Here is a 21,744-nt window from a genome sequence, read left to right as displayed (position 1 = left end):
ATGAATTTAAATCTTGTTAGTATATTTTACCCGGTTTTACCTATTACACATTTGTTTTTTGGCCATCGTTTGACAACTTGTTTAATGTGACGACAGCAGAAGCCGACAGCCACTGAGTCAAATCCCGAATTCGTAATTCCCCCTGTCATCTACTGTAAACCTTTGTTACAGTGGGAGTTAAAATGTCAGCTGTAGGTCTAGGATCTAGCGCGAGACTTTTGTGTATTTTTGGTACAATGTTTGCGACTGCTGTTTTTACCTGCTATCAGACAGAGAGGGCGAACATCTATTTTTAATTAAACATACTTTGCGAGTACAACTTACCTACCGTCCTTTTGCCTTGGATGTGCCAAATGCTTAACTTCGTCGTGCTTATGAACGGACAAAAATGTTGACAAGTATAAAGTATGGTACCTTATTTACTCATTTTGAAATGCTTTTTTAGATAAACCTCTTCTCAAGGACTTCTTCCAACTTTTAGATAGGTGGCTGAATCAAGTAACAGATGAACGCACAGTGAGAAAAAAGGCCGCGTATCTGCTCTTTTGTTGCTAATATCGACGAACGACGATAGTCAACTGGAGACCCTGCGAAGTGAACGACTCCATTGACTGTCCCACTCAACTCTCCTGCTGTTTCTCACCCGTCTCTTCCTCCCCCCCCCCCCCCCCAAAGTTACACGCTAGAGGTTTGCTCAACTTAGTTTATAGTTACCGCGTTCCACTGCTGCAAGTCGGGTGTCTTGAGGCCACCACTGCCGTACAGTGGAGAAGCGCGTGAATTAGGGTACCCTACTACAACGTTTAGCCAACCACGTTGCCGTACTCCACGACCGTTCCCAGTGGAACGAGGATCCTACATAGTGGAACCTTTCGTTGCTAGTGAACAAATGTAGCGCAGCAAAAACACAAGGCGCTCGTCCGTGTGTATTCTTTCCGTCCCTTGTGTTTTTTGATGTGGTACATTTGTTCACTATGAATTACCAACTAGCCCAGTCTACAGCTTTACTTTCGTTGCTATTTCCGTTTGAATTCTTAAATGCCACCAGACGGTAACGCGGGCAACAGTGGGAGATGGTTTCCTTCTGTTGATAAAGTATTTCATTTGGCATCGCAAGAACTAAGCATCCATGAATATGTTAATAAAGTAACACTGCAAATATCACTTGCTGCCTCCTATGTGCGTACTCTCTTGTTCATGTTAAACAATATTTACAAGTAGGAATTCTGACACCGGAGTTAGACGTTTAGATTAGACTGGAGGTATATAAGACTCTTGCGCAGCCTTTGTTTAACTTTGACCGGGTGGCTCAATAAAGTCCCAGACAGACAGACAGACAGACAGACAGACAGACAGACAGACAGACAGACAGACAGACAGACAGATCAAAATGCCTTATTTTAAGTAGCCGATGGAATACTACCGTCTTTAGAAAATTGGCGCAGCTTGCACTGGGGCTGCAAGGCTGAAGAAACAGCAGAGCTGGTGGCCCCCTACTTCTACGTCTTAGACCCGCCTGTTGCACCTCACATGCATTTCCGGAATTGCCGCTGGAAGATCTCCATGACTAGCTGGCATCGAATGTTTTCTCTCATGCTTTCAAATCTTTCCAGAAATGAACCGCGTTAGCACGCGCCAGAACTGGCAGCAACCACCTTGTCCTACTCGGCGTCTGTAGCGCCAACTTAGCGGCTGCGCTCCCCACTTCAAATGCAAACGCAGGTGAACCCCCAAGAATAGCGCGCGAGGGTTCAAGCCGCGAACGTTGGGCAGAGTGTTCTTGAAGGTCGAGCTGGCCACCGTTGGGCGCTTGGTTTTTTTTCGCTAGGTGTTTTTTCTTGGTATTTTTTTACGAGCTCCTCATGCGGCGCATGCCCACCCGCAAGCCTGGACGACCCCGGGTGCTCCAAACGAGGCGCACACTCATTTGCACTCGGGTTGGCTGGGTTTTTTCGTAAGGTTTCACGGCGGTATTAAAGCACTAAAAAGCTCTGGTGTTAAAATTTATCGTGTTTGTGTACACCAAAAAAGACTATTAATATTATATCAGGCGCAGTATTATATCAGGCGCAGTATTATATCAGGCGCAGTATTTACTGCAATGCATGTCATCATAGCCATTACAATATTTCTTTGTCACTTTTCGAGTTACGAAAAGCAAAAAAGCGTTCACCGGGAGCAATAGGCGACACTCCAACAACAACAATTTGGCCATTTTTGTTTCATACTTGTCTTGATTCAGCGGCAGAGTCCTTTTTTGTGTTATGAGAATGTGCATTTACCTGTTCCGTAATAACCGGCAAAACATTAGGTGTACTCACCGCGATATCCATAAAATGACAAAAATTCGAAGCGAGAATTTTTTTCTTTTAGAGAATAGCAATAAGATTCCCGTCATGAGAAGTTGTTTAGGCCTAGGTGGCCATGCTGAAGGAATGCATCGACGGACTACTTGTTTTTTACAGCTTTAATTGGCCCTATAAACTCCACTAGCCTGTTGGAGGTGTAAGGTTTCATGGCCTCCCGCGTGAGGCAGCTTAACAGCTCCTGTACTGTAAACAGATGCATGGTGCCACAAATGCGAAAGTACATTTGACGGCATTGCATTATTGGGTTGCCTAACATTCATTTCGTAACCAGTATTTTTTGTCTTGTTGGTGTCTGCGACCATTTCTCCGAGGGAGGTGGTTGGACTTTCAAAAAGAAAAGTATGAACGGAGTGACACTACCCAAGGGGTGGTAAGGAAACTTATAGGGAGGGAGAAAGCGATTCCTTGAGTCCCTGCCCTTCAAAGCCCCCGGCCACGTTCCCTACTTAAAGACCGGCCGTGGGAATCGATGTCTCTGACCAGGAATATAGCAGAGCTGGTCGGTGCCTCTTCCTCTGTAGGAAGAGGGGTGCTCTTCCGCTAGGATCTCAGCTTCTTGCTCTAGAAGAAAGGGAACTACGCAAATAAAGCACCACGCGACTGCCGGTGTGCTCAACAAGGCACGAACCACTCCCAAAAGGTACGGGTTTATGCCCAACTACAAAGAATGTAGTGCGCTGAAATATGTGGCTGCTCTATTTAAAGGCTCAGCTCATGTATGCAATCGTATAAATGCCCTTGAGGAGAATCTTCAGCGTAATGTTCTATTAACCTTCCCAATTTTTGAGGCGACCGTTCTTTTGTCTTCCCGGCAGGGGAGTCGCATTCAGAAATGCGTATTATACAAATGCGAAATGGCGGTTAGTGAGGCAGGTGAAGTGTGTTGCACGCTGGAAACCACACGGCATGTCCTATATAAAAGCCCACGTTTTTCTTTGTAAAGAAGGCAGCTCACCTCAACTCTGTTGGAGCTTGGATCTTAGCGGTGGTTGTGTGGACGCCAGCAAAGTGCAAGGCTACGACAACGCTCACGTGCTTCCTAAAACGACGCTCCTGAAAAATGGCTGCAATTTCACAGGCTGTAGACTCAGGGACCCTTATTGAACTATGACGTCTATAGTGCACCAACGTTCTGCACAACTCTCTACGCTCTGTCCTGTTTCCTGTTCTTTTCCTTTTATCTTCTCGCAAAAGCAAGTGTGTGTATAGCTAGCCCGTTCACTTTACCTGGTTTTATTACGGTGAAGTCCGTTTATTCCGGAACCCTTCTGTCCTCAGCCTGGCCACCACCGATGGCTCTTTCACAATTCGCGCAATACGCTGATGACGGCCCTAATGCGGCTATCAGCCGTTGCACTTTGAACTTGCTTTGGGAAGGACGCTCGGAGGCAGAACAGCGGAAATTGGAGGAGCGTCACCGCAAACCGTCACACGAATGGACGCCGTAATAATCGAAAGCCGCTGCCGCACAACGTTCAGCCACCGCGGTTTCTGCCATACGTTTCACTTTGTCGCGTAGCTCCGAATCCCTCCCGGCTGAAAAACAACTTGCTCATTTGGAACGCTGAAGTAAGGCCATACTTCTTGTTCAGATATTCATAGAAGTGCTTTCGGAGGTACATTATACTATTATATTTAACAAACAAGAACGCGCACATCACATGCCACCAGTTTATGTGTGCACGGATTGGGGTTGGCGATGCACGCGCAGCTAGGCTTCATGCTCTCAAATATGTCATAGCACACAATGCGACCTGGCTGCTGTCTTCCGTGGTAGTGCAATTTGGTTTGGCGTGTTACACAGGCCGTAAGACGCCTATACGACGCGGAAGGGAAACGGAGAGCCGCATGTTTGTCCTCCAGACGAAACCTCCACTCCTTCCAAGTTTCACTCAGCTCATTGGCGAGGAAGTGTGCTCAATGACAAACTACAAACAAACGTGTTTTCTGTCCTGGGCTTCTTAAACTGCGCCCTGCTTCATTCGTCATCCTTCTTAACACAGCGGAAGGCTACTGAATATATTCCTCATTTGCTCCTTTGCCACGTATAGGATGCCAACTGGGCCAGGTACGATTCCTGCATTTCTTTTACCTTTTTTTTCATTTGGATCATAGGCAAGCATCTCAGGATGTTTCAGAGCACAACCTACTTTGATATAAAACGCCTGCTTACGGAAGTAACTTCATCGTAAGAAGCGCATTAAACGGTACACAGAAGAGAAGACACACAGGATGACACATACTTTTAGCTGACGTCGTGTGTGTCTTCTCTTCTGTGTCCCGTTTTAAGCGCTTCTTACGATGAATCAAATATAACTAGCCCAACTGTCAAATTTACTGCACGGAAGTAACGCCTGATTAACTTCCACTTTCTAGACCACCGAACCCGCAAGTGAATTTCTGCCTTCACAATAATCAACATAAAGGTATTATTTAGTAGACGCAGGTTTCATTTGTTGATTGATTGATTGTGGGGGTTTAACGCGCCGACGCAACGCAGGCGATGAGGCGCGCCGTAGTGGAGGGCTCCGGATTAATTTTGACCACCTGGGGATCTTTAACGTGCGCCGAAATCTCGTACACACGGGCGTTTTTGCTTTTTGCCTCCATCAGAAAAGCGGCCGCCGCGGCCGGGAATCGAACCCGCGACCTCGTGCTCAGCAGAAGTTTTATATGTATCTCCGTGACCAAAAAGCAACCGCCCACATAGCCCTGCGCTAAACTTCCCATACCAATTTTTATCATCATGGCACTTTCAAACATGCATGGGTTGCTCATCAGCAACGAAAAGGTTCTCCAAGCACTGCAAGAGAAACGGACGCTTTCAGACGGGTACAGTCGACCTAGAACTTGTTTGTGCTGATTTGGACAGTCTTATTGAAATGTCCAACTAAATATTTACACAGCATGACTCAGTGAGCAGGCAACCAATAAAAAGGCAGCCAGTGCTCTTAAATGGGTCAGGGAACACAGCAAACCGGAAGCCTTCAAAACACGCAGCCAGACATTGTTGCCATATATCGGACGCCGTTCGCTCCTTTAATATTTCTTTGTAGGCCCCTGGGATGCTTTAAGTGGAAGCTGGCACGCACAAGAAGAACATAGTCTTACTTCGCCTGAAAATGCTTGGATAAAAAAGCACGCACTTAATTACGAATTTCACCACGTAGGCCCCCGCGTGCTTCCACACGTGACATTCGTAGGGCCAAGGTTGCCCGACAAAACTTTGTAAAAGTTAAAAAAAGCTCCCCGTGCATATCAGAGGGAAAAAAAAACATACTGACCTAATAACAGGAACGCAAAGGTTCGGAAGCAACGATGAATAAAAGTTCACCCGCACCCCACACAAAGTAAACTGCACAAAGAATTGACTCTAATCCACTCTTTATAGGTGGTGAAAAAGCAAAGCTTTATTTGACACTCCCAACAATTGCCCATGTGACGTCACTTGACGTCACAAACGTGGCTCAGCCACGGCGTCAGTCCCGGTCGGGCGACGGCCGGGCAGCCACGGCCACGGGGCCATGGCCTGGCCAAAGCTTTGGATGACACCGCTGTAGCCCGGCCATGCGTCAGCTGAAAGAAAATGAAGAGGACCGTCTTTCGAAGGATGAGACAGTGGAACCTAGCCATCCTGATGTGCTAGCCCAGGGTTACGCCTCGATACGACAAAAGCGCCGACGCCGAAACAATTCGCAGGTCTGCTTTTGAAGCTCATATATACCAATTTATACTCGTTAGTTTCATAACTTTAAGTAATGCGAGGAAGGTGAGGGAACTTTTATATTCGGTATTTCTCAGAACCAGTTGTTCTTTTGGCCTTTGGAATTATCTCTTAAAATACAACCGAATTGGTGTTCACCAATTTAGAAAACACGTATTCCCATTGGTGGCAAGCAGTGCGCAAAAGGTAGCTTTTCTCTAGCGGCTAGGTGACTGTAAGTGGTCTGTGCATTTTGTTTTCTACAACCTCAACCCGATCCTTAATGTATCTTTGCCGTCCAACAACTTCATTCCGTCGGGTTCGGTTACCCAGGAATTACTGTCGAGCAAGTTAATCAAGCCGTGCGAAGGAAGCGCGCAATGGAAATCATGCTGCCCCAAAACAGCGCCAAAACATCCGGCGCTAAAGTGGACGACAAAGCCGTCCCGCCGGCACGCCCGCAAATGCGAACAGGCCCCTGAGCGCGGGAAGAGCTGTGTAACTATTCATCGCGCCGTCTACACTGTGCTCTGTAATTTTAAACCTCACGCCACGAAGGTAGCGATGGCTCGCAGAGGTAGAAGACTTCGCTTTAAAAACTGATGTAAAGCAGAATGCTAATTATGACGTTTGAAAAACGTCCAAGCGTGAGGTAACATGCCTACCTACTGGTGCCGCCTCCACCCTCCAGGCCGCAATTTAAACGCCGGGGAGCATAACGGATGCAGCTAAATTATGCAAAAGCGCCCAGGAAAAACATCATACATTCTCCGCCTAACTCGGTAGGGATTTCTCGCGAGGGATTCCTTGTCTTCTGAGCTTCGACTTAGCAACTCTCGTGTGCGCACTTCATAGGTCTAACGTTTCTTTTCGGTGGGTGCGGCGCGAATGGGAGCCTGCTCCTTGGCGTTCGCTGCAACCATGTCGACGTGGAGCTAAGGGATGGACGCCGGCTTCACAACGCCATAGACCCACATTCAATTCTGGCCATGCGAAGCGTTTGCTTCTTTCACTTCACCCATGATCATTCATCATAATCGTCCAATTACGTTGGCTTCCCTACAGGGCGTATTGGCGTTGGAGATGTCATCATGGAGGACATTACATCTTAGCGTTAAAACCGGAAACGCGTACTTTTTGCAAGCTATGTACAGTAAATCTCCACATTACTACAATCTTAAGGCTGGCGGCTATAAAACAGAAATGACATTCGCATAAATAAATACGTAGAAAGCACAACACAATAACTTCTTACACCAAGCGACAAGCTGTATCGAGTAAATGAAATGAGAGCCATTCTTGCATGTGAATGTGGGCAACCAGCGGCGCTGTATAGCACATGTGGAAGGAGCATACTCGGTACTCTTTGTTGTACTGAGCCGTAGGATAGCCCGTTCTCTCGGGAATTCCTCCATGTCACGCATGCCGTCAAGTTCTGCATAATAAACTAAAACAGAAAAGCGCGCAAATCCACCCTGTGGAGCTGCTTGAAAAGCAAAGCTGTAAGCGACACCCACCGCGTTTACCCATGCGACGTCACTGGATTACGCACACGTTGATGTACAAAGAGTGAAACCACAGACACGTAAAATTCACCTAAATGTACGCTTTATTATTTCAAACAGATATACCTGGCGAGGGTAAATCAATGCATGATCCATGAATGGTGGTTGGTTGAGTTGTAGTGAAAAATTACATAAGTAGAAACTTTTTATTTATAATATAAAACGAAGCTTAAATCCGGTGTTAGACGATGTCACTTCTTTTGGTTTTTGCCGCAGCGGACAGAAATGAAGAGCTCGGCGGCAGAGATGGAGAAGTGAGATGCCATGCATTAGTGTGAGGGCACCATCTGGCTTTCCCGTCTTCGCTTGTGCTCGCAGCTCAATCGCTAAGACAACGGGCTCTCGCAAAATTTCTCTATTCGCTCCAGGTTTGACTGCTGGTGGTAAAAGTAATTTCCTTTACTTCTTTAAAGCACCCAGCAAAAAGTTTGTTTTCCGCTCACGCTGTGCTATATCCTAACGTTACCAGCAATCACGAAACTACTCGCTACGCCTTGCGCATACGCAGAAAACGTTCGGCACAACACGTGCAGTGCATTTCACGCTTCCGGGAATGTTAATAGTTAGAGTCCCTATGCTGCGTCGTTCGCATTCGTACCGTGTTGACCGGTACGCGAGTACGGATGCGCGCGCGGGAACGGTTCAGGAAATTTTTTTTAAAGACGATAGTCTTTTTGAGCTACTTAAACCCAGACATATTGGTCTGTCTGTTGGTCTGTCTGTCTGTCTGTCTGTCTGTAACTCGATTCAGCCACCCGGCCAAAGTAAAATGCTTGCTGCGCAATAGTCTTATATATTCACAGCCAAATGTAAACGTCTAAGCCCGGTTTATATGTTCATACTTGTCAACTTTGTTGAACAAGAACAAGAAATTACGCAAATATAAGACTGAAATTACTACACAAGAGATATTTACAGTGTTCCTTTATTATAAATTCCTGGAGTTTTGGGTTTTCGATAGCAAATCATATTCTACATACCCTGCAGAACAACGCGTACCACCTGTTGTTGCCCGCGCCACCTCCGGGCGGCATATGAGAATCACGCGGCAACAGCAAAGAAAGGTTCCACTACCTAGGTTTCACGTTCTGCTTGGAACGGACGTGGAGCACGGCAACGTGGTTTTATAAACCTTGAAGTCGGCCACCTGGATTCACACGCGTCTCCTCCGCACTTCAGCGCTGGCATCGGGGAACCCGGACTGTAGCAGAGGAACGCGGTCAATTCAAATCGCCTTGAGCAAACCTTTGGTGTGTTTACCTTTGAATAAGCGCTACGGAACAGGAACAGCATGAGAAGTGAGCGGGAAGGCGGAGGGTGGGCATTTCCTTGGCAAATATCTACAAAGACTATCGTCTATGGCGACATTTGCAACGAAAGTAGCTGATACGTGGCCACTATTTTTTCTTCATTGCCGGTATTTGACAGTGCAACACAAAACAAAGGTACTCTGGAAAACACAATCTACAATAAGGCCCCCATGCGATGGTGAACTGGCGTTGTCATTTAAAATTCCCTAAGCATGGCGAGGGGTTCCCCCCCTTGCAACCGCTCAGGGACAGAAAACGTCGCTCTCTGAACTTCAATAAACTGGGAAACAATTTCGCGAAATATTGTCGCGTCGGTCGCGCGTCTACTCATAGTTCAGCCATGCCACGGGCGGTCGCCAAATACTGTGGAGGCCCAACAACATGACTAGATCATACGGCACCCCATCCTCTCTCTCTCTATACACAAAAACCGTATTCCATGGGGTTGAGTGTTGAGTGGAAAGTTCTTTCAAAGTATCCTTTGGAGGAAATCCCATGAAAAAACTGCTGCCTAACAACGGAGAAAGACATGCTCCACTCTGTCGGGTTGTTGGCGAATAGAGCAGTCAGTTCCCCATGGCACAGAAACCCCCTTATCCTCCATCCATGTTGCAATTGAAAGTGTGTCCGTGTGTAGTTTAAAGACGACAGACTTCGCTCCTGGTGATACTTCCATTCGCTTAACTCTTTTTAGAACACCTTGTCTTCGGCCTGCACTGTATAAACCTCTTTACATTGGTACAGGTAAGACCACATGCCATAAATCGGCTATATAAGCTTTTTTTTCGACGACGCCCCCACCGTAACGAACCCGCCGTAACGAAACGTACCGGAAAGAATGCCAAAGTGCCCCGTCGGGTTCCAGTCAACAGAAAATCCACGGAAACGACGGACCATACGGACTGCTAAAACTTTCTGTTATTAGTCAACACCAAATCTTCCGTAACAACAATTCGTGACACACCACACAATCTAATCCAAAATCTCCATGGAGAAACTTCTGTGAAGATTTGCGAACGCACCCGTCTGCTCGTCCAATTGCTTCGCGTCGCCCTCCTCTGCGTTTACATTCACGGCGTTCGGCATTGTAAGTGAGAGCCACTTTACGCCAGGCAGGTGATTTCCCCAAGAGAGCAACGATACATAGTAAGGGCCGTTACTCTATCTTTTTTGGCCCTACGCCAGGTGCAAGCCAGTAACTTGTTTCTTTGGTCTACTTCCCAATATAAAGCTGACGTCAGTAGTATTTGGCGGTCTTTTAGCTTGCTCGTGCTACGCGAGGTGCCACCTAATTTCTTACGTATTTGTACTGCCTAGTCATAGATGGCGCTGGGATAGTTTGATGTGCAGATATCAAAAATTGTATAAACCGCAGGCACACATACCTCCCCTGTAAAGGTATACGAAAATGACACAAACGCAGCTAAGAAGGGATGTGCACTTTTTACTCACTTAAAGTGGTAGCTCTTTAATTCACAAATAACTATTGCAAGTTTGTTTTTGCCAAATATGCATCGTTTTATAACTTCACCAGCTTCACCTAGACGAATGAGGTATTGTTATTTTTCAAAGTAATTTTTGGCCAAAACTTTCTCAAACTCTTAGTCGTGCCACCAAATGATAACTGTACAACAAAATTCTCAATAGAAAAAACCTTTTTTTATTTTTATTTAGCTAGAGGCATCCGCTGTGCAGTGAACTAGTATAAATGTAAAAGAATGAATAATAATGAAGTAATGATAAAAACATTTGTGTAAATGAAATAATTTCCACTTTTCACCACAGGTTTTTGCAAAATGAGCTCCAAAATACAAATTATTGAACAGATCTCTATTAATTATCCTAGTTTATTGCACAGATACGCATGTGTAACACGAGTACGCAAAGTTTCATGCTACATACCCTACTTCAAAAAAAAAAAGGTATGCACGTTCGCGGAGTGCGGGTTGTGTCGAAATTTTTTTTGAGAAAAATGTAAACAAATTTTTGAACCCGTGATAACAAAAGAGAAAAATGCAGATAGAGGCCTAACATTTGCTGAAATTATAACTATGGCCTCTGTGGGAATAACAAATATAGAAAGCATTGTTTATATACCACTTTAAGTGATTTCTTTGGCAGATGCGATTTTGTTTTTGATTGGCCGTAGCAGCTCCAGGTCTAAAAATCCATCCAGAACTACAAAGATACTCACAAGAGGAACGTATTTTTCTGGAAACTTGTTTCTCAATGTTTCACAATTGAGAAATAGTACCAAACAACAATGTACATTCCTGCTTGCAAGAAGTGCAAACCAGTCTGATCAAGGTGAACAACGTTTATTCAGCACCGTATATCCTTGTCGTGGCAAGTATATGTTTTATGATAAATAAAAGTGCACAGAAAACCATACAAATACACGTTAATAACACTCCAGACAACATGCGATGAAAAAACTTGAAAATAGGCAGCTTGTCACAAAAATACGACGGATATCGGAAATTATTTTTTTTCGGTTTCGTGAAATGAGGGCAAACGTTGGAAAACTCTCTGCATATCCCGAACTATTGATAACTGGAACGTAAAGTTTATTTTTGCTTGTTTCTAAATGCCTAGGAATAATTTAAAAACATACAAAATATAATACATGCCGACTTCCGTCCCCGCCGAAACTGAAAACCGATTCACAAATTCATGGTTGGGCATTGCTTTTGGTGGTTTAACCTTTCGCTCATCGGGGATTTAGACTTTATAAAAACAACAATTACGCTGACAGGAATAGAATTATCTGTTAATTTGATAGAGACAAATACCATCCAAAATTTTTGATATAGCAATGTGTAAGCGGACAATTAGTGATCTCAGGTATAATACAATTTATTGTAGGTTTTGGTCTTCCAGGGTTAGTGCTTGAAAATCCGCTGTAACTCCATGAATAAACATGATATGAAGGCAATTTTTTCCTACAGTGTTATTGAGTGTTTCAGACGCTGCTCAAAATAAAAAAAGGAAAAAGAATTATTGAAAACACTGTCTTTTTTAGTGGCCTGCCACCTTTAGAGCATAGAGGCGTGAACAACAGGCTAAGCACCTGGCTTTGTGTTAGGTCTATTGCTATTTTTCGTTTATATAAACGACCTTCCGAACTATGTTAAGTTGTCAACCACACAATTATTTGCTGACGATTGTGTGTTGTATTCTACAATCACTCAGTCAACTAATTCTATCAGACTTCAGAATGACCTTGATAACCTGTTTATTTGGTGTCATGACTGACGAAGGAAACGTAACTCAACAAAATGTAAAAGCATGCGTCTATGTAGCAAAAACTTCAGCTTCAAACACTTGTATCAATCTTTTTAATTATACTTTCTTATAATCAGTGCACTTGTATAAATATCTTAGTCTCAACGTTACTAACAATCAATTCTGGCAAAAACACGTCGAATACGCCGCTAATATTTCTAACCGCATGCTTGGCTATTTGCGACGAAACTTATCTTCCGTACCAATGTCAGTGAAACTAAAACTTTGCAAAACGTTAGTACGCTCTAAACTGGAATACGGATACGCCATCTGGGACCCCGGTCAAGTAACCCTAACTCTCACTCCTGAAGTCGTTCAAAACCGCGCAGCCCGTTTGATTTTGTGTAATTTTTCACGTCATACCAGCGCTACAGACATTTAAACAACTCTGGACATAACCGACTTATCGTTTCGTTGAAAATGATCTCGCCTTTCTCTTTTTCATAAAATTAGTCATTATAGTCCATCTTCAAAAGAGCAGCCGAAACGTGTTTTTGCCAGGATTGATTGCTAGTAACGTTGAGACCAAGATATTTATACGAGTGCACTGAGGATCTGAAAGTATCATTAAGAAGACACATACAAGTGTTAGAAGCCGAAGTTTGTTCTACATAGACGCATGATTTTACATTTTGTTGAGTTAAGATTCATTCGTCAGTCATGACACCAAACAAACACGTTATCTAGGTTATTCTCAAATCTGGCAGAACTAGTTCAGTTATGATTTTAGAATACAACACACAATCGCCAGCAAATAATTTCGTGGTTGACAACTCCCTTCCCCGTCCTACATTTAACCTCGTTTCGATCAAAGGTTTAAAGTAGGTGTTCCATTTTGCCAAACAAAGCACTACAGTGATTTCTTCGTTCTCAGAACAAGCAAAAACTAGAACTGCATTTCCGCTGCCACCGCATCCTTCACCTTCCCTGCAAACTTCAAACTCTCCGTTATGCAACAATTGTAACATTTCGCTTAATTTCCTGGAAATCCTTCGGGCATAGAAAGTATTCAAATAAATAAACACATAAAAAATTGGCCGCACATCTGCTCCTTCCGTTGCAAATGTAGTCAACAGGCGATAGTATTTGCAGATATTTGCAAAGGAGATTGCCCCCTTTGCTTTCCCGCTCACCTCCCATGCTGTTTTTGTACCGTTGCGCTCATCCAAAGGTAAACACACCAAAGGTTTGCTCAAGGCGATTTGAATTTACCTCGTTCTACTGCTACAGTCCGGGTTCCTCGATGCCAGCGCTGCAGCACGTTGCAGACGCGCATGAAAGGAGGTGGCCGACTTCAAGGTTTATAAAATCACGTTGCCGTGCTCCACGTCCGTTCCAAGCAGAACGTGGAACCTAGCTAGTGGAACCTTTCGTTGCTGTTGCCGCGTGATTTTTTATTGGCTGCTTGTAGGTGGCGCGGGCAACAGCAAGCGGCGGTTGGTCTTCTGCAGTAGATGCAGAATATCATTCGCTGTCGAACAACCAAAGATCCAGAATTTTTTGATAAAGGAACACGAAAGATTCCTTGTGTATGAATTTGTGGTCTTATATTTGCGTAATGTCTTGTTCATGTGCAACAAAGTTGACAAGTATGAACATATAAACCGAGTTTAGACGCTCACATTTGGCTGTGAATATATAAGACAATTGCGCAGTGTGCATTTTACTTTGGCCGGCTGGATGAATCGAGTGATATTTCTTCCGGCTACCGCAGTGGAAGGACGTAGGGTCATCTGCTCCCAAGGGGCGGCAATTGCGGCGCTGTTAAGCCGCGGAAACAGGATGGAAGTTAGCGATAAGGAAGAGTACCACAATATTTTGCCCTTTCTGTCAACCGGACGGATTGTTTTGAACACAGTTTTTCTACATGGTGACGTAGAGCTCGACCTTTTCAAGTGGAAGACTTCAGGGACATGCTGCCCAAGTGTGGTATGCTTTCCGAGATAGTTGCCTTGGGGGCATACCAGATAAACCACATCTGGGCTGTCACGTTCAACAGACCTGAGGCGACGAAAAGGATTGCAGAAGCCGGTGAGGTGCAAGTGAACGGACGATGCTGCCTAGTCATCGACCCGCAACACCAGGAGGTAAAGTTGAAGCTTCATTGGCTGTTCCACGGCGTCGCAGACGACGACATTCATGCGGCGTTAGCGGCGTTCGGAAAGGTGACGGAAATTACCAAGGAACGCTGGCGCATACAGGGCGTGAGTGAGAAGGGTTCTACGACTCGCACCGTGCTTATCAAGCTGAAGTCCGTGTTCAAGGTGGACGATCTCCCCCACCAGACTCGAGTTGCAGGTGAACTGACACTTGTTGTGTCCCCTGGGCGTCCCATGCAGTGCCTGCGCTACCACACCGCCGGCTACGTTCGCCGAGACAGTAAAGTGCCGCGCTGCTCCATTTGCTGACGCTTCGGACACGAAGACGCACAGTGCGTTAAGACGTATGCAAAGGTGACGGGGGCCGTGAGGTGCGACGATTCGTCTGATCTCCTCACGGACACAGCGGAAGCAGAAGAAGCGGCAGAAGGCGCTGGGGAGGCGTTGTCATCGGAATTGCCGCCAGCTTCTCTTGAACCCAGTGACCAAGGTTCGGAGGACTCAAACCACGGCGGGCAACCAACCATGGAGTTCCCGCCCTTGCGTGATGCACAGGTGAAAAGTAGCGAGTATGGTGGCGACCACTTCGAGGAAGACGAACCCGAGGGAATCGAAGGCGACCAGCAGAAAAAGAACGGCGTCTCCTCTGCCAGTATCGTCAACGCCACTGCTAAGCGGTCCCGGGAAGAGACCGGTCGCAAGGAGGAGGCAGAAGGTGGCAGCGGAAACGCAGACCCACATCAAAAGGCAGCTGTGTTGCGGCGTTCGACCTTGGGACAGCGTCCAGGCGTGCAGCCTGGTCGCAAGCCACCGGACACAATGCCGGGGAAACCACAGCCACCTGGACGCCCAACCGCGGACGGACACACCTGGGGACATGGAGACGGGAATGGTAAGCGCCATGCTCCCGGTTTCTAGCCGCCCACCCCCTTCTGATATGCCTGCTGACGGACCTTTGACCTTTGCTACACTAAATGTGCGGGGGTTGCAGCCAAGAAGAAGCAATGTCAGGTGTACCGCCTGCTTACAGAGCAGGACCTAGACGTACTGGCGGTGCAGGAGACAAACGTCGAGAGGAATGACCAGACCAGGAGCATGGTGCAGAGGTTCACGGCTAGGTACTGTGCGTCTATTCATCCTGCCGTTGGACACTCCGGTGGCTGCCTGCTTTTTGTGAAAAAGCGGATAGGTCTGTGCGTAGAAAATGTCCAAATGTGTTCGTCTGGTCGCTTGGTTGTGTGCGATTTCACATTTAATTGTGTCGAATGGCGGGTCGTTTGTGTGTATGCGTTTAACGGGGGGGAGGACAGACGTTTTTGTGTCCAAAATATCCGTCAGTACTCCAATATCGAGAGGCAACTTATCTTGATTGGGGACTTTAACTGTGTGTTTTCTCCGCAGGATAAAACGAGCAGTAGTCCTTATAAGGATGCAAGCACTGAATTGTTGGTAGAAAGTGTCGATGAATTTGGTTCACTAGACGTGGTGGAATTAGAAAGTGGTCAAGACGTGAGTTTCACCCACTTCCAGGGTACCAGTCAGGCGAGGCTGGACAGAATATACGCGTCACTTGATTTAATTCAGAAATTTTTAGGATACACAGTACAACCAGTGTCGTTTTCTTACCACTCCATGGTTAAGTGTAGCCTTGGGCCAAGAACTCAAGAGACTGCTCTCTCGTGGATCTTTTGGAAAATAAATGCTAAACTCCTAAACGGCGAAATGTTCATTGATGCAGTTAAGAAAAAAATTGGACATCGAAAATGAAGACTGTAAAATTCGGGAACAATGGGAATTATTTGAAGAAGCCATAAACATTATAGCCATAGATAGATAGATAGAAACTTTATGGTTCACGGGATGGTGGGGCGGATCAGCCGCCTCGGTCCAGGCAGCCGCTGAGGGCCCTGATTATGTGGGCCGCCAGTTCCCGTTGCTGTTGGAGACTCGCCGCAACAGCCAGCCACTCTCCGGTGTAATTGTGTGGTTGGGTAGGGTTGTAGGGGCACTCCCACAGAATGTGGTCCTGGGTAGGGGGAATAAGGCAGTGGGGACAGAGTGGGACAGGGGTGTAGAAACATCCACCTGCATAAGGCACGATGGAAAAATAAAGGAAAGGACATTACGCGACAATTTAACGAAAATACCTTCGGAAGAAGAAAAAACGCCTGGGTTGTATACAGAGGACATACGGAACCTCAAACAGCAACTGGAGATATTAGACGAAGAACCCTACCGCTGGGCACTCGTTTGAGCGAGAGCCGTGTGATTATCAGTGGGAGAGACGCTAACCAAACGGGCGCTTGGAATCTAAAAGGCACGTGCTCGACGAAATACGATAGACTAAATTGAACGGATTGAACGCGCGTCAACTGATGTAGACGGCATCCACCAGATTTTCTTTGAATATTGTCAGTGTTTGCGTACCGACAGCGTAATGTGGAAGGCTTTATAAAAGACTACCTCAGCCGTATGCCAAGCCTTAATGATGAAACTAAAGATAACATAGGACAGTCCATATCTGTCGCAGAAGTCAAGTCAGACATCGATAATTTAAACCCAGGGAAGTCGCCCGGTCCTGACGGGTTAAGCGCGGCCTTTTATAAGGACTTCAAAGAGGACGTATCACCGGCTTTAACGGCGATGTTTTTAGAAGCATTTCATCTGAAACACCTTCAACCGTGGTTTTCGTCTTCCCACACGGTTGTGATACCGAAAACGGAAGAAACTGAAAAACTAAAGTTTGTAACGGCGTAACGGCCAATCGCTTTGTCGAACGTTGAACGCTGAACCCCCATGGAATACGGTTTTTATCTATAGAGAGAGAGGATGGGGTGCCGTACGATCTTGTCTTGTTGTTGGCCCTGCAAAGTATTTGGCTGTCGCGCATGGCATGGCTCAACTGTGATGTATACGCGCGGCCGACGCGACAATATTTCCGCGAAACTGTTTCCCCGTTCATCGAAATTCAGAGAGGGAATTTTTCTGTTCCTGCGTGGTTGCCAAGGGCGGAACCCCTCGCCATGCTTAGGCAATTTTAAATGACAACGCCAGTTTAAGGCCCTCAGTTTAAGGCCACCATTTTAAGGTCGCCATGGCATGGTGACCTTATTGTAGATTGTGCGTTTTCTGTCGTACATTTATGTTGTGTTGTACTGTCCAAGACCGGCAATAAAGAAAAAAAGTGGGTGAATCGAGTCACAGACAGAGAGACAGACAGATAGACAAACCTACATACAGACATACAGACAGACCAAAATTTATGGGTTTAAGTTGCCCAAGAAAGACTATCGTCTTTAATAAACACGGCACTAGGAGGGAAGTGAGCTTCAGGGTAAACACTGGTGGATACTTGTAGAGTGGTCTGAAGTGATAAAATTCGGCACCAAGCACGATTTTCACCACAAACATGGACGCCCGTGTGCGTTGTACAAATCATGCAGAGGGCGAAGCTGGCCTTACACGCCGGTCACTCTGGTTTGGCAAGGAACGAGGTCATCCTACCCTGGCTTCATATCCAACGGCCAAGAAAATGGCTCCTTCAGGTCAGCATGGGGATCCCTGTCGCTCACTGTTTCTGTTTAAGAATATATCATCCATGACCTGTGAAACCGCCTTGCTACCTGGTGAGGCAACACGTTCACCAGAAACGGTGCGGCGGGAAACGTTTTGCTGGAATCGCAAAAATCGCCGTTGCGTTTCACACTGAAGTCACTCGCCCTATTGCAGACGCAGAGTGCTTTTAGCACTGTCATTGTTTCGTTTTGCTCGGACTACATCATGGCTTTTCTGCACCCTATCAGGAACAACTTTCTACCTACAGGAATGTTGTAAGCTGACTTAGTTGGCACTGTTCTATGGCGGGTAACAGTGCAAACTGGAAAAAAACATGAAAATCGAGACACGCGAACAAGCGGTGACCTACTATTGATTTTATTAGAAAGAAACGCACAAATATATGTTGTGAGAAACTGCGACCGGTAGGCAGGTTCGTACACTTTACTCTCCTCAAGCACCCGCCTCGTTACCCTCTCCTTACCCGCTTGGGTTCGGTTACACCACGTCCACTGGCGATTGCCCGCTGAACGCCCTTCCACTTTGGATCTCGGTTTTCGCCTTCACACTCGGCCACGACTGCGAGCCTGACCGAAGCGTAGGGAAGTGTCAGTCTGCGCACATTTTTTTTTCATATGCGACACATGGACAGCGAAGTTGTCTCTTTTCCGCTTGTCAAGGTTTGCAGTGCCCGAGGGAGTGCCCACTCGCCACGTATTTGCGCCTAAATGCTGTGTGATTACGAATGACCCGTCAAACTTAGGTAGAAGCTCCTGGCTTGTTGCCTGAGTCTCTCGGTGCACCCATACCTGGTCAGCGATGCCATACTGCGGTGCGCGTTTATGTCGGCAATCGTAGTAAATCTTCTGGTTCCTATGCGCATCAATGGCGTTCCTGCGTGCTTCTGTTCTGATTTTGTCGCACAGCAGACGTCGATCGACACGTCAGCCGACTTTGACGGGAGTGTGCAAACTGGCCGCGACGTCCAAATTCGGAAGTTGCCCATAAACTATTTTCTACGGGGTTTTTCCCGTGGAAGATTGGAAGCACCTGTTGACCAAGCAAGCAGCGGATTTCGGGTGCCTGTCCCAGTCGGTTCCCCTACCTTGTGGGTCTCTATGTATGGTGCCAGTCGTGGTTGAATCGTCTGGTTAGTTCTTTCTGTAAGGCTGTTAGCCTGGGGTGGTAGCAGGACGCAAAATGCTGTTCGACTTCCCCTCAGCGAAGAAAAGGGCGTAGCTGGCGGCTGCGGAACGTCGGTCAGCGGTGTGATATTAGCTTTTTGGGCATTCCATGTCTCCATTGGAAATTCGTTTTCAGTAACTTGATTACGTACTTTGCAGCTAGGCAGGGCACAGCGGCTACCTCGAGGTATTTTGAGAGGTAGCTCACAGCGACAATGAAATAGCGGTTTCCGTCAGCCGTGGTGGACAAAGGCCCCACGTGATTTTTGTCAATGGTGTAAATACTACCGCTGGAGGTGTGATGGGGCTGAGTAACCCTGGCTGACTTCCCGTAATTCTTTTGTACCCCTAGCAGACTTCACAACCGTATACATAAGAGCAAATTTGGCTGTGCATATCGGCAACCAAAAGCGCTCCTGCACTTTCCGGAGACTTGAGCGCTGCCAGATATGTCCATCCTTGGGGGATTTATGAACGGCGCAGAAAATTTCAGCCCACAGTGCCGCAGCGATTGCAATTAGGTGGTGGTCCTCGTGGTGACTTTTGGACCACACGCAGTGATATCGTGTTCCGTTGCGAAGAAAAAAGTTTGGGTTTTCTGATGAGGTGCTCAGAACACCAATCATCGCAGCCAGGTCGGGATTGTCACGCTGTGCTTTAATAACGTCTTCCTGCGCAATTAGGATTCCAATGTCCCTACGGTGGGACTGCGAGCATTCACCAGTGGGGTGACGTGAGAGCGCGTCAGCGAGCTTTTTCAGCGCTCCTGGGCAATGGCGCACGTGGTACGTGCACTCTTGCAGAGTAATGATCCGGCTGCCGAACTTGTGCTTGAGATGGCGCTTGGTGAACATCCACGTCATTGCGGCGTTGTCCGCCACCACCGTGAACTCACGGCCGAACAAGTAGTCCGGAAATTTTCGACGCTCCACACATTGGCGAGGCACTCCAGCTCATTCTAGTGGTCATGCCGCTCCGTGCCGGACAGCTTTCGGCTATCGTACGCCACGATGTGTTCCTTGCCGGTTGTATCCCGCTGCATAAGCACAGCCCCGAGGCCAACCTTTCTGGCATGGGTGTGCACTTCTGCCTCCCAGTCTTAGTTAAAATGGCTTAGTACCGCGTAACGGGTGAGCTGTTCTTTGAGCGTTTGGAAAGCCTCTGCACCCCAAACAAATCTTGCGTCTTTCCCTGGGAGGTCTGTAAGGGGGCAGTGGTAGAAGGGAAGTGAAGGACGATTTGACGTAAGTACGAGGCAACGCCAACAAATGATTGCTCGTCTTTTAGGCAGGATGCCGTAGGGTAGTTCACCACGGCCACGATTCGCTCAGGAAGCGGCTCTACACCGTCGGTGGAAATCCTGTACACCAGGTACGGGATGGAAGTGGCCCTGAAGCGGCATTTGTCGCGGTTCAGTCGAAAACCAGCCTCGTACAGCCGTGTTAATACAAGATCCAGGTTTCAGAGGTGGTCCTCAGTGTTTGACCCAAGAACAAAAATATCGTCCAAATATACGACACAAGCTTGGCCTTTCAGGGACACCAGGACTGAATTCCCGGCCCTTTTGAAAGTGCTGGGTGCCGTCCGCAATAGGAATGGCATGCGGTTAAAATCAAGGAGTGCTGATCGGGTACGAAAGGCTGTCTTGCATTTGTCCTCTTCTGAAACGGGAATTAGCCAGTACCCGTCGCGTAGGCCTAGTGATGAAAAGTACTTCGATTTAAGCACCGTGTCGAGAGCGCTATCGATGCGAGGCAATGGGCATGAGTCCGGTACGGTGAGCGTGTTCAAGCCCCGGTAGTCGACACAGAATCTAAGCGTCCCGTCTTTTTTGGGCTGGAGGACGACGGGAGCAGCCTAAGGGCTGGACGAGGGCCTGATAGTTCTTGCATTGAGTATCTCAAGGACCTGATCGTCGATCACGGTTCGCTCCTACTCAGCATAGCGACGTAACGGTACACAGACTGACGGGTGATCGCCTGTTGGTATTGTGTGTACGAGGACATTAGTGCGGGGAAGCTGCGCTGTGTTGTCCGCGAAAAGTGCTCTTTGTGGCACTCGAGCAAACGGTACAGAGTATCCGCAAAAGCAGGTTCGCCTTCATCAATGGCCAGAGAGGACTGTCCGATGGTATTGGGACAGAGGTGCACTTGCCCACGGTCGATGCGTACCTCCACGTCGTTTGAAAGGAGGTAGTGTGCCCCCAGGATGAAATCTTCTGGCAGGTCCTCAAAGACCAGAACTGCCGTGAAAGATCTGCCGCCAGCCCGCGTCCATAAGGTCACCTCAAGGGCTCCTACGGGCAAGGCACAGCCCCCGAGGCCGTGTAGCGGTGGCGGTGTCCACGGCTTCATAACGTCGGCCGGGGCGTGGTGTCGGTGGAAGACAGTGCGCTCAGCCCCAGTGTCAACCAGGGCCGTTACGTCACCGATCCCACCGATATGCACCTGAAACATGGGCCAGGGGAGGTACTTGGTAGCATGTCTGTGGCCATTGCGCCGGACAAGCCTTGTTTTTAGGGCGAGCGTGCCCGAACAAAAGTTTCCCTGGTGCTGAAGTACGCCTTCCCTTGACGTTGACAGGCAATTTAGTGGAGAAATCGCCGTAGTAGCGTTGGAAAGCCACCGAGTGCCACCTACCTCCAGTTCTGCAGCCTTACGGATGGACGTTTTTC

The 21,744-nt window shown here is 47.2% G+C and overlaps 1 protein-coding gene across 2 annotated transcripts in view; it reads left to right on the top strand.

The window, feature by feature from the left end:
• The window catches only part of LOC144165117 (uncharacterized), a 65,072-nt gene that overhangs the window by 31,813 nt on the left and 11,515 nt on the right, over positions 1-21,744 (top strand). Inside the window, exon 5 of one of the 2 annotated variants that reach the window (XM_077695230.1) lies at positions 17,775-17,876. The exons of the other annotated variant lie outside the window; for it this stretch is intronic. Within the exon in view, the coding sequence (XP_077551356.1) occupies positions 17,775-17,876 (102 nt within the window). The remainder of the gene's footprint in view (positions 1-17,774; positions 17,877-21,744) is intronic. 2 annotated transcript variants of the gene reach the window in all.

Source organism: Haemaphysalis longicornis, unplaced genomic scaffold (genome assembly GCF_048455015.1).
Source record: "Haemaphysalis longicornis isolate Haplotype H1 unplaced genomic scaffold, Haemaphysalis longicornis Haplotype H1 scaffold_14, whole genome shotgun sequence".
Lineage (NCBI taxonomy): Eukaryota > Metazoa > Arthropoda > Arachnida > Ixodida > Ixodidae > Haemaphysalis > Haemaphysalis longicornis.
The sequence above is the reverse complement of the archived record's forward strand: the minus strand, read 5'-3'. Positions and strand labels throughout refer to the sequence as shown.